General features: G+C 35.4%; 1 protein-coding gene across 1 annotated transcript in view; it reads right to left on the reverse strand.

Moving 5' to 3' along the window:
* Nucleotides 1-9,263: 9,263 nt before the first annotated feature.
* LOC136815168 (uncharacterized) overlaps nucleotides 9,264-13,826 on the reverse strand; it is a 29,609-nt gene continuing 25,046 nt past the window's right edge. Inside the window, exons 11-15 of the mRNA XM_067071618.1 lie at nucleotides 13,351-13,498; nucleotides 11,988-12,126; nucleotides 11,266-11,402; nucleotides 10,505-10,582; nucleotides 9,264-10,020 (exon numbers count right to left, since the gene is read on the reverse strand). Of these exons, the coding sequence (XP_066927719.1) occupies nucleotides 9,929-10,020; nucleotides 10,505-10,582; nucleotides 11,266-11,402; nucleotides 11,988-12,126; nucleotides 13,351-13,498 (594 nt within the window). The 3' untranslated portion in view covers nucleotides 9,264-9,928. The remainder of the gene's footprint in view (nucleotides 10,021-10,504; nucleotides 10,583-11,265; nucleotides 11,403-11,987; nucleotides 12,127-13,350; nucleotides 13,499-13,826) is intronic.

Below are 13,826 nucleotides of genomic sequence, written 5' to 3' on the forward strand. Positions count from 1 at the left end.
AAATTTGGCTGAGCCTGGATGTGCTTATTTTTTTAGCAATTTTCAGCCTAAAATGTTCTTAAATACGTTCTTAATTGTTCAGACTACTCTAAATTGATAATATCATGCAAAATAAAGAGCACTTAAAATTGGTACAATTTGGACAATATTTGACTTTCGAGTTTAGAAAATCCATGCCTAAGTTGGGTTAAAACTGCTTGAAAAGAGAAAAAAATTGTAGTTTCTTGTCATTTTTTTCCAAACTGAGGCTGGGCATGTTCTTACGATGTTCTTAATTTTTTGACGAATTTCAGCCTCAATGTTCTTATAAACTGGGTTCTAATAAAAAAAAAAACGTGTAATTTTCCATGTTATCCATTCACCCAAAAAATGTTATGTTTTGTATGTCTCAAAATTCTGAGTTAATTATTTAGCTTCAGTTTTACAAAAGATAACATCGGTACCACTTCTGTAACTAGAGCTTTTAGAATGACTTGATTGAGATCAGTGGAGTCTACCGGATGGTCTAATCCAAAACGCTTTCAACGAAGTCCAATGGTTTTTCTCGTATTGATAGCTTTGCCACCACATGAACTATTTAATGCCGTCTTCTTGGTCATTCCCAGGGCGGACTTGATCTTTGAAGATGTTGAAGTTGTTGTTTTAAAGGAGTTGCTTGAAGATTTGTTTGTCGATGATTGTACTGCATTACTGGAAACGCTGGCGAACGAAGATGCAAAACCATTCCATCCTGAAGACATTTTGGATGATCTTGCTTATTCCAAAAGGTATATTCCAAAACTATATAAGCTGCTGATAAACGCCTGTTTAAGAACTTCCAAGGATGCAGCCTCACAATGATACAGTTGTTAGTTTATTTTCTTCTACTGTATAGAAAGCACTTTTAAAATTGAAACTCTTCTTTTTTTGTATGATCTCTCTTCGTTGAGTTCCCGTCGAGTTGCAAGAAGCAAATGATATGAAAGCGGTTGTAAAAGCTCTCATTTATATAGGGGAACCCTTAATAGTCTGTCAATCAAAGTTCAATCTATGGAGAAAATCCTAATTAAGAAAACTGTCAGTGCAGATTAAATTAGAGTAAAATACGTAGTTGATTATATAAAATGATCATTGTGTTCAGCACGCATGCGAAATTATGAATGAGTTGATGACGTGCTTCTTATGTAAACAAGACTTTCGTGAACGTAAACAGTTCGTCGAGCTTTCTTGCGAATAGCAAATGTACTCAGGAAGCATACCCTTGAGTGGGTTTACCAACTGACGGTATGTGCGGCGAAAAAAATGGCTTTTAAAATCGCACCCTTACAGTACCGAAAAAATCGGTGAAATTCATACCCTTTTTGCAAATTTTAAACTCTTTTAGAGCAAAAAACAAGATTTTCGAGCACAAATTTGCAATTTTCCTAGAGACATATCGTGTCTTATAGAGGAACACCTCTGTACAAAGTGTCCAAACAAAACGCTAGCATACTAAATCTGTACTCAAACAACGAGGAGTGGCATTCTGAGAACTCTAAGGTGTTCTCTGAATATTTTAGGACAGTGATGGTAGATGAGGATGAGATTTTTAGTGTCATTCCTTAAAAGATGAGAATCACATTAATAGCATTTCATACATTCTACTTAATATTTGGGTTGCTAACATCCAGACAGAGAGGCGAAATGAAAATCAGAGTAATGAGTAATCTCATAAATTCAAGAGATAATTTACCCTACACCTATGGTAACATGGGGGTTCACACCTTGTAAGGAAATTACACTTGATAATTATGGGTAATCAGAAGGTGTTAGTACAAATAGTACTAGTCGAAAACATCCTCCACATTACCCGATGATGGAAGAAGAATCTTTTGAAACGTAAATCTCGTGATCCAAGCCACGATAAACTTCCAATATCCTTTGTGATTCAACATAGTATCACAAGGCTTATTACACCTGGCAGCCTAGAATTTCCCTTATTGAAAATTCGGTCTTCCCAAATCTCAGGTTTTTACCCTTAGAGTGCAATTTTTCTTATCTTTGCTCATTTCGACCATTACAGTTCACCAAATGAAGCAAAGGGACCCTTAAGGACCACAAGTACGGTAGGTCGTTTACCTTGAGTGCACCCCCCCTGCGATCATGATAAGTCTAAATTGGTTTGGGAACGTCATTTGTATTCCTAATTTACATTTTCATTTTGTTTGATTTGTATTTTCCGCAAATTTGAAGTACTTTCTTCCTCTTTTAAAATTCCTCGATTGAAATGCGAAAGTTTTTTTTAATAGTTTTTCTCCGGATTTTAAGGGCCAAAGAAAGTTAAATGTGTTAAAAGTTCATTGTGGCTTGACTTCCAAAGGTCAATAAAAGGTAAGGTGAACTGCATGTGCTTTTAATAAGAACAAACTATATAAGAACATAGTGGCTATGGATGGCTATTAACAATAAGTTAAGAACATTTCAAAGTTTTAATAACTTTAATTTCTTATAAATTTTCAAAAAAATTAAATAAATGTAAATTCTGAGGCTCCTTTTGGACGACGACTATAAAACCAAGACGAGAGAAGCTTGCTTGAAGTTTGTCTTTTTCCCTTTTCGCGCAACATGCCAAAGCCAAGCAATTTTTCTGAGGGATAGACGTTGTAGGGGAGTTTTGGTGCTAATACTTGGGTACGGTTTACTCGACACAAGGTTCTGATGCAAATGTGGTGAAAATTTCTCTGTAAGAAACCAGGTTTCAGCACCATGTAGAAGAATCGGAAGGATGAGCGATTGATAGGCAGAACCCTTTGCCTGGTGAGATATCGAGCGGTTTGAGAAGAGCGCTTTTCTCAAAGAACCAAAAGCATTAACTGATTTCACGGTTGATACATTGATAACACGACAGAAATTCTATTTCTTGCCAAGAATATGGTCGATTTGGTAAGGAAGTTTTGAGCGAGTGTGACACCATGTAACATAAGAATCTTTCTGAAAGTATGTTATTGTTGCAATCAAATAATTGATTTCAAGAAAGGTGAGAAAACGAGTACCTGCTGCATGAGATATCAAATTTACCTGAATTATTTATCGACGGGATGAATGTACTTATTCGAGCATCATTGCAGGTGCCCATAGAGGAGTCAGTGTCGCAACCAATGATCAGAATATCATTTTCGTGTTTGATATCAATCCCAAAAAAACGATTCCATGTTGTTTACACTCCCTTCTCGCACACCCACTGGGTCCCCTTCCTACAAAATACCGTCCCCGGTAGAAATTTATCCTCTAACTTTTGTCCCCATTGAAAATAATCAAATAAACCAATCCTCAATGCAAAATTTTATGCTATTTTTCCCATTTCCACTGAATCTTTTGACTTGAAGACAAAAGAATTGAAATCCCCAGCCATAAAAAATATGGGAATATTAATCCCCATTGAGTTTCAGACCGATATTTTCATCCCAATTGGCTGAAAAAATTTACCGGGTCTGTAAGAAAGGGGTGTTTGTTTGGGAGCTCCGATTGGTGCATATGCAGAAATAAGAATATACAACCATGGTTTATTTCTTTCATCAGTGCAAAATGTGAAATAAAAGATTAGTGCAAAATGTGAAATAAAAAAGACTGCATAATGTACATTAGACGGAGAGGAAAAGTGAAAATCCGAAAAACAAGTCATCTCATAACTTCAAGATAATTTACTTTACACCTTTTATAACGTTGCATTGCGATTGCGATTCAAGCCCACGACGTTAGAGGACGTAATTACATTTGATATAATTATGGGTAACCGAAAGTTTTGGGAGGCACAAACTACCTTATTAGACGTGACGCAGATAAAGATATCAAGCGAGACCAATTTGATTTGTTTTTCTACGGGCAGATTGTTAGCAAATTATGAGTCTGTCGGTCGGTAAAATAAAAATAAGATTTTCATTAATCAAAGAAGGTAATTGGGCTTTAAGTAATATTTTCAAATAATCTTGGTCGAAAATTCGTAATTCATCTTTGATGGAGTTTGTAATAAAATTTTTCGTGCATAGAATTCATGATTCTAGAATATTTTCAATATTATAATTTTGGGGGCCTCTGTTATGGTAGGGTCAAAAGTTTCAGAATTCACACAGCACAGCATAAGTATTTTCCGGCCTCCTAGATAATCTTAATTAAGTCAATTTTAATACAATTGAAGAGAGAGTTCATTGAAGCAACGGTGTACTGCAATTAGCATTAATTAATCTGGAAAATTGCCATTTGATCTCGACATCATACTAAGTATTTGTCACGTAACTCTAGATTTTACACGTGTTCACCATTATGAGTTCTTTCAAAAACACGTTTTAGAATAAGTTATGCGTGTTGGTTGTGATATTTGAAAGAAGCTAAGGATATGAATACACAGTGGACTCCCGGTTCAGTTAAGCGTAATAAACACAAACAATTTTGAAGAAATAACTTTTTGAAGAAAAGGCTAACTTTGGAGATGATAAGAGGTTAAGGATACCCAATTTTTTTCAATTCTCTGGACCGAGAGAACGATTGAACATTTTAAAAAATTGCTTAAAGAGTGTACATATACATCACTTTTATGAAAAAGTTTGGTCTTGTTTTCAATTTCAATATCAAGATCTAAAAATGAAGCACTAATATTTCCGTGTTGTTTCTTTAATATTAACAGAGATGGAAAAAATATTGATGTTTTTCGAATTCACCACCATCATTCGTTGCATTCAGACCATCAATGAATCCGAATGTATTGCAAATTTTTCTTGCGATTGCAAGGATTTTCCTTTTAAGATTTTTGAGCCAATTTCTTTCGTAATGATACAGAAACAAGATTGCCATTAAGGGAGCCAGATCGGAACCTAGGGATTCTAATTACCAAAAGAGGAAAAACAATTTTCCATTAAAAGCTAACAAAAGATATTGTTTTAAGGAAGGTTGGACATCGACATCGACACTTATCATAACCAGCACTTTTTTCCTGAGTACCCCCCCCCACTTTGTTTCCTTTGGAAAAGGCGTTCAAAATCGAACTGCAATCAACTTATTTGGGAAAAGTTGTCTTAAAAGTGTCAAAACACTTTTCAAATATTCTCAAAACCCAGACATGGCTAAGCTGTAAAATATTTACGTTACAGGAAAGATTATCCTTCATTAGATGTAAAACATCAGAATAATTTTCTAGAAAATTAAAATTTAGAAGAGTGCTTGCGTTGGCTGTTGACGATTAACATGCGGTCAATAAAATTTATAAATTGACAGAATTCAATCAACTGTTTTTCATCACCAGGCTAGCTTTCAATCAGATCCAGGGCTTAACAAAATTTATTTGGATAACCAGAGTAAAAGATGCTTCTGTGGAAAAATTTCCATTTATCTCAAACCGATATTTTTCCTAATACCAATAATCTGTTTGTTATTACTGCAAAGTGTGGATGAACCACTAAGTGTTTTATTTGATCCCAAAGCGTTCGTCTGTTTGGATTGTTGATTTCCACCAGTACATGAAGTTGATGTTGATTTACCAATATTGTCGGAGGACGTGCTACCAAGAGTTGAGTTTTTCGATGACAAGCTTGACATCCTTGTTTGCTTATCGAATTACCGGGTTCCTAGATATACTCCAGCTCCAAAACACTTTTTACCAGAAACAAACGAATGATTTTTGATATTGTCCTCTAGTCTAGGACTTCGAAAATGTCGAACACTACGGCCGTTTACAAAACAACACTTTTTATTCCTCGGCAGCTACGAAACTGGCCACCAATCATAAATTAAAATGTTTTCCTCTTAAAATACTTGCTACCGTGAAATTCCCTGTTGACGGAAGATTTAGTAGACAAATTTAGTTCGATGAAAATAGAGTCATTCATAAAAAATCAACGTCAATAAGAATTCTTACAGATTTCCCACTCTCTATCTCTCTCTGCTTTCGAAGCTACCAGTTTTTTGAACTTTACTTTGATAAGATAGATATAATTATATAGAATGATTAGAGCTTTGATCACATGATCACATTTTGTCAATAGGCAATTCTTTACAAACTAAGGAAGAGGAAGGACATCACGTGACCATTTGAAAAACAAATTAAGACAAATTGAGTTTTTAAAATCGGTTTATTAGTCTCATGCTGGTTCCTTTGATTGTCTTGTTTCTTTTTCGTGAAAATAATTTTAGCCGCAGTGTTGAATTGTAGGTAGTGATTAAGGACCGAAGCCCAAACGTAAAGTACCCACGCTGTCTTTGACAAAAAATAAGGTCATGAAGAATAGGGTTAACCCTTCGAGTATCTTCAAATTTTATTACTAGGGGAAGCATTTTAAGGGGAGCCAAACATTTCATTAACATTTCAATCTCAAAAACTATTCAATCGTCTTACGACAAAATTTCAAGTCAATTGAAAAAATATTTTAAAAGCTTTAAAAAGTTCTTTTTGGGGGAGGGGGGCTCATCGTTTCTTTTACCGAAAATACCTCTGTCTTTAGGTATTTTTGGTTGCTTTCCATGTTCATGCTCAGTTTCAGGGATGGGTTGCTAACCTTAGCAACTATGACCAGTGTAATGATCATCCAGTGCATTTTGTTAAAGAAGTACACATATAAGTAAGGCTTCATATGTGTACTTCTTTAAAGGGTACGGGGTTTGCGATTTCCGAAATACCAAACAAATTTGCCAAAATTTCCGAAATTCCGTAAAAAAGTACTTGCGATTCCGATACCGATTTTTTGGCGTATTTTTCCTCGTTTTGACTAACTTTTCATCAAATTTGATTTCTCATGTATGAATTCCGAAAAAGAAGGATAAAAACTTTATAATACCAAAATTTCGAAGCAAAAATTCAAAGATTTCCGATACCGAAACAATTTCAAAATTCTGAAATACCGAAGGAATTTTTCCCGATTTCCGAAATTCCGAAGAAAAAAGGGTCCATCTCCACAATTCCGTACCCCCCCCTTTAAAGGAAGGAAGGCATTAATCATTTCACTTTTTATTATTTATCTAAAAGAAAAAGGATACAAGGTTTGTTTACAAATTCTTCCAATTTTCCTAAAACGGATAAAAAGTTAAATTATTTTGAAATAACGCCCAATTAACAGAGACATGGTATACAGCATACCTTGTCTGTAAACAAACCCCATATCTACGAAAATTCCAAAATTCGTTGCCGTAGAGACTACGTTATTCGTGAGATACAATCTGGTAGAGACTAGTGGGGACCACGTGGCTAATAAGCCATCTAAAATCATCCTGAACTTTCACTCCCTACTGATGAGTTGCACGGGAACCTTAATCTGGACCAAGGACACTTGTATAGCGTAGCTGGACTGAGCACAAATTTATTTCCTTTGAACCATGTGTGTCGTCGTAATAATAGATATTGTCTTTCTTTGACCAATAAGAGGTCGTTCCTCATGTTTTTTTAACCAATCAGAAATACTTTTTAATAAAAGTACTTACCAATGAAAAACCATCGTCAGACAGATGGATTTTGCACGTTTGTTGCTGAAGATATTTTATGAAATTTCTTTGACATGATTGCAATAACAAGAAAATTACAATCGAACAATTATTTTATAATGAGTTTTATCACACCTTTATACAATCAAATTATTAAAAAAGAGAAAATTTCCTTTCTCGTGAATGATGTTTAGATTTCGCTTTTAGCAGCTGTAGTATGATGTATTCCGTTCCTTGTTCGACATCTTGCTATAGCCATTATAAGATTTGGGTACTTTGGTGAAAGTTTAGGCGAGTTTAGGCTATTTTTTACTCATTTTTTCTTTGTCATTTTCACCTTCAACCTTCTAAGAGTTGTTTAAAATATTTGTTACACCTTGAAATAACTTACGTAATTTACAATTTAACTTTTTCGAAGGACCCTTTTTTCAAGGTTTTTGGCTTATAAATCGATCAAACTTATATTTTATTTTAAAAATCTTCATTCAAGATAAAGTCAAATATAAAACCTTGCAAAAAAGTCCCTTATGAAAACTAATAAACTTTGCAACAACTAATTATTTCAATTAATTTGAAAATAATATTCTCAACCGCTGACCAGGGTTCGCGGATTCGCTACGACAGACATGTTTTAAAAAGAGAAAGAGAAATAGCCGTTGTACTCAGTCCAGCTACGCTATACAAGTGTCCTTGTCTGGACCCCATTCCCAGCTGAGAGGATCTCACCATGTTAATTAAAGCTGTGTACCTGTCTAATATTGAAAAGGCTCACAAGATTGCTTCTATGTTATTGATGATCAGAACCTACAGGGTTGTTATATGCTTTAAACTTTATTCAGTGAGTCAATGGTCCACAAGAATTGTAACTTCTTTTCCCAGCTAATATCACTAAAAGTGTACTGAAAAATACGAACAACTTACCCCACTTGGATTTGAAAGACATTAGAAATGTTATATGAGGTCTATGAGAGTCGGAATTTTGTTTTCAGCTAAAAATACTTTCTTTACGACAGACCTTCATTTTATCCCCACTGAGACTGGGACTAATATCCTAGCAGCAGATTCTATCCGCGCTGGCACGTATTCACTTTAATAGCAATGGTTCCGTAAGATAATCTGCCCAGGTTGGCGAAGCAATCTTATCTTTTTCATTCCGTTTTGGTATGAATACTAAATGAGATTTGAAGCGTGCTGATTGGTGCAATCGCACCCAAAATCAAAAGTCAATCACAAATATTAGGGCCCAGTCACTTTTGCTTTCGTTTTCAAGCAAAGGGCAATACCGTTTTGAATGTTTTGGCTGAACAACCAGACTGTCACATTTGCCGTATCCCTTCAGAGCAGAAAGTCGTATGCGCAGAATGGATAATCTGTTATGAGATAAGGCAGGGGCTTGATTAGACTATACTTGATTTGCTTTCAGCTTTATTAATTGAGTTTGGACTACAAATCTCGAAAATAGTTACAGGCTTAAGGGCCAAAGATGAAAAGCATCCTCATCCAAAAAGGGAATTTACAGAAAACATTATATATTTGACCTATTTTAACATTAAATTCTTTTTGGGTACCATTTCCACTTTTATACTTGAAACTTACAAGAAACAAAGATAATAATAATTATGGGAAATCATAATTACAATGAAAGCTGAAATTCTACAAAAAGGGATTGGCAAATCATTAAAAAGTCAGTTTGAGTTTAATATAAAAGGCAGATGTTTATATGGGTTGTTGCTTTTCAAAACGAAATGAAAATTTGATTGAGGATAAAGTAAAAAATTGACTAAACATACGAGACTTGGTGAAATGCTAATTTAAAAGTCGAAACACAAATATTGTATATATAGAATTGCATCATTATATGTATGTATTATATTAAATATTTACAAATTTCAGATTTTGATATCAACAGATATCAATCATAGAGTAAAATAGTGCGCTAAAAGTAAATCATAACAAAAAAACGTAATTTGAAGTAACCAAACACAGCTTGCTAAAAGTTGAGCAATTAAAGTGACTAAAAACCTTGCCTTAGCAAAGAAAGCAACAAAAACATTTATAAAATTTCTTTTGCAATTTATGACGAAACAAAGCTAGTTTTCGAGTATGATAAGGATTTTCAAGAATACGCATCAACGAACATTACCAACGCCCCAAGCCGACACAAAACGCCCATCAGACGCCCGTTGTAAATGTTAGATGAATGTTTTCGATACTTATAACGTAATGTTTCTTATGGAAGCGCTCAATATGGCCCGGGCGTTTGCCACTGGTTTTATCATTTTAAATTCAAAATTAGTGGCAAACACTCGGTCCTTTTTTGGTGCTTTTGTAGAAACACTACATCATGAATATCACGAATAACATGTTGCAGTGTCGGCATTCCTCATTATTTTTTCATTGAAATTTTAAATATCCTAATTCGTTTATTTTATAAAATCCAACTCAAATCCTTTGATAAGTGAATTAAAATTCGTGCATTTTACCTCCATAATGTTAAAAACGCAACTTATCTCCATAATATCAGTGTTGATAACACGCATAGAATTGACAAAAAGATTGAAGATTGCGTACTGATCGATCCGCTGTCCTCATTTTCAGCTATAGAAAGAAATTGAAATTCATAAAGAAATTTCATTTAAAATACTCGCAGTTTATTTGGAACCTAAGATTAAGTCTTTTAAAAACAAAAAAAGTTTTTGTTTTTAAAAAAAAGTGATATCGTTTGCTTACTCATCAATTTTAATGAAATTTAACAGAAAGAGGGAAAAAACAATTTTTGCATATATCAGCATAAAATAACAATGGGCAGACACTGTCCTGATATGAAATATGTGACTGATATGAAACGGGAACACTTATGTAAAAATAAAACCTTCAATAGCGTTTTTATGTCTTTAAACTTTGAAAAGTAAGAACGGTCGAAGCAACTAAAACAACAAAAAGTTGTAAATCGAAGTCTCCTCTTTTAGCCTATTTTTTTTCTTTAAGAGTCAATTTTTCACAAAAATTTAGTTTTTCTAAGGTTTAGTTTAACCCGACATTTTGAAACCTTAGTCTCCCGGATGAAAGCAAAGAAACTTACGACATGGCCGGTAAGACGATTTGTTTGCTTCAAATGCTTCTTTGATCTTTTTCGTCGCTTCGGTTTGTTTATTTGCCTCTAAATAGATTAAAAATATGTTGTCTATCATAAGCTTTTGAGGTTCTTTCAGTTTCTGCCATTCTAGCGTAAAAATCAAACAAAACGATCACCTCTTCAAAATCTAATGTTTTGCTTCCAAATTTTGGGTTAAAATAGTTCATTGATAATCAAAGAATATGTTTAAGGAAGCCATTTTTAAGCATATTATACTCAGAATTTGGATTTCAAACAGAGGCTGGAACAATAGAACAAAATAACGTTAAGTATTTACCGAAGCTGACCAAGGGGCATGTGCTTGCTTCAAATAAAAAGGGTCGAAAATTTTACAAACGAACGGGGTCTTTATTAGTTGTACACGAGAGTAAGTAAAAAGTAGAATGGTAGAGCATCCGGCTACGGTTCGCAAGGTTGTTGGTTCAACCCAAAGTCGGGTCATACCAAAGATTCCCAAAATAGTTCTTGATGCCTCTCTGATTGATGCTCAGCAAGATCAAGGGTAAGCGGAGAGATCCAGGGTGAAAATGTCTCCTCTACCTACAGGGCTATTGAAAGAAAAGCCTTCAAGTCGCTTCCGACTGTGGTCGCAGACTTACTTAAGTAAAAAGATGACATCTGGTTGGTCAATTTTAGTTAAAGAAGAGGGAACAATGTTGCTTTTTTTACATATAATAACAAATAATGAAAAGACAATCAAAACTTACTATCAAGCATGTAGAAAGAGAAGGAGTAACATTCTTTATTATTTGAACCATCTTCCAATCGTGGATAACCGAATCTCCAATCTTCACTTTGAGGTAAACCGAATTTCTCTAACAAGATGTCTACCATTGATGCACCTCTGGGATAAGGGGAAAGGAAATAATGAAAATTAGTTACTGCTGAAATGAAACCAAGACCAATGATTCATTTAGAAAAAAACCTTGAAAATTCGCAGGCGAATGTCACGGGACATCATTTAAAACATTTACAAATCAAGAGATTCTAATGGTGGCTTTACTGGAGTTTCTCAATGCCAGCCAACCATAATCTTTGATTGGAGTTTTCTTTCTAATGGTAACATTACTCAGCATCGTTGTAAATGCATCGAGGGCGCTAGGGGGGAGGCTCTACTTTTCCTTTAATACTTGTGATGATGTAGCGACGTTTGACGTTACCTTTATAACACTGTGGCGCTACTTTGCGGGTGCCACTTTCAAAAAAAATCTTAAAGCTTAGCCCCGGGTTTGTAAAGGTTTGTCAATTATATTCAATCCAGTCGAGTCTTCTTAACTCGAACACATCAACGTGAATCTTTACAAAGATCCGTCTGAAGCAAAACTTCTAAATCCATTGCTGCCAAATCGTGAGTTCGGGTTTGAGTAACACAAAGTTTCGAACAAGAACTGGTTTTCGAAATTGTTGAAAAATACAAGAGTGCATTTACCTATTAGAATCAACTATTTTCTTTGAACCTTCAACAGTGTGTTTCTTGACCATGGACCCTTCAACAGGAACGACGTCGGCGCAAGCGAGCCGTGGCGCACCCATTTCTTTGGCGTGGAAAACAATGGAACGGCCCAAAACTAGGTAAAGTAAAGGAAACGTTGACTACAATCATGGACGAAAATTGTGAGACAACCCTCCTCCCCCCCTTCCCCCCAGTGGCAATGTTGAAGGGCATTGGAAAAGTCGGTGGGAAGGTCGTTCGCACTAAACATTGCCACTGGGGGGAAGGGGGGACCATTCCATGGTTTTTCCAGAGCATTTTCCAGTGTTTTTCTCAAACATTAAAGTCCATGATTGTAGATTAGAAAATTACATAAAATGGACCGTTTCTATTTACCCAGAAAAAAAATGTCTCAGTTATTTGATGATGAACTATATGCATCAAAACATCTGCTCTGTAGAAAAGGCTATGATATAAAACTTTTTTGGTGAACCCATGTAAAGATAAGAGTTTTCATAGCTATTAACATAGCCATTAGTCGTAGCCACATTCGAATCCCTTTATGGTTCATGTTGTGTTATTGGTCGTTAAACAAAACATGCATTAATGGGATGTCATCTATAGACGTTTTGCATGTTTTGTTAAGTTACGTAATTTCCGAAGCAAACGTTCGAATTTGCGTAAGGGATCGCCACTGCAAACTTTTTTCCGTCAGCGGACGAAGAATTGATTTAGCGCCCGAAGACCTAAATTAACGGTCGAAGACCTGAATCAACGGTCAAAGACCTGAATCAACGGTCGAAGACCTGAATCAACGGCCGAAGACCTGATTTAGCAAGTCACTAGCCGAATACCTGATAGATAAGTTAGGATCAGTTAAACTAGCTTGATGCACTCGGTAAGGCATCAGTTGCGATGGTCCAGTGGTTAGTGCAGTGTTATCGAAAACGAAAGATGGGTAGTTTGAGACGAGCTATTGGCATTATTATTCATTGTTTTCAGTTTGGAATCTTTTAACTTAATTTGTTTTCAATATTATTTCCCATTGAAATATAAAAAAATCTTGATTGAATTTATAAAAAAGATTTATAACAAATTTCCACAATTCATTTTCTCCAGCTCTTCGGCCGTTAAAAAAGGTATTCGACCGCTGCATCAAGTTTTTGGTTTTTAATTCAGGTCTTCGGCTGCTAAATCAGGTCTTCGGCCGTTAATTAAGGTCTGCGTCCGCTGACGGAAAAAAAACTGCATCGTCACTACAGATTTCAGCGGTTGCTTCCATAATAGCGGAAATTACGTAGCTTAAAAATCTCTATTCAGTATCCATTTAAGCAGTAAATAGTGGTTTAAAAAAACTAACCAGTGTGGGGTCCATAAAGAGGGGAGTCCTCATCACAGTAGAACCGCTTTCCATAACCGACATCATACGTGCCAACTTTAGCACTGGTATCTCCAACTTCACATCTGTAGGGATGGTCTTGATCGCACTGCTCCTTGTAAACATCGTTCTAAAACGAACGGGGAAAATTGTGAGTTCGTCAAAGAAACAAATAGTATTTCTCATTAGGAGCTAGGCATAAAGTAGCACTTTCAAAATCCTTAGTAGTAAGTAAGTCGAAGGCTCCTCTTTCGATAACTATCTAACCAAAGGTGGGGAGGGCGCCACTCTTTCTCCCTGGATTACTCCACTTACCCTTGATCCGTCTCTTAATTGCTGAGCATCAAGCAGAGAGGCATCAAGTACCATTTTGAGAATCTTTAGAATGACCCGGCTGAGGGTTGAACCCATAACCTTGCAAAACGTAGCCTGATGCTCTACTACTATACTACGGTCGC

Source organism: Clytia hemisphaerica, unplaced genomic scaffold (genome assembly GCF_902728285.1).
Source record: "Clytia hemisphaerica strain Z4C2 unplaced genomic scaffold, Clytia hemisphaerica genome assembly, whole genome shotgun sequence".
Classification (NCBI taxonomy): domain Eukaryota; kingdom Metazoa; phylum Cnidaria; class Hydrozoa; order Leptothecata; family Clytiidae; genus Clytia; species Clytia hemisphaerica.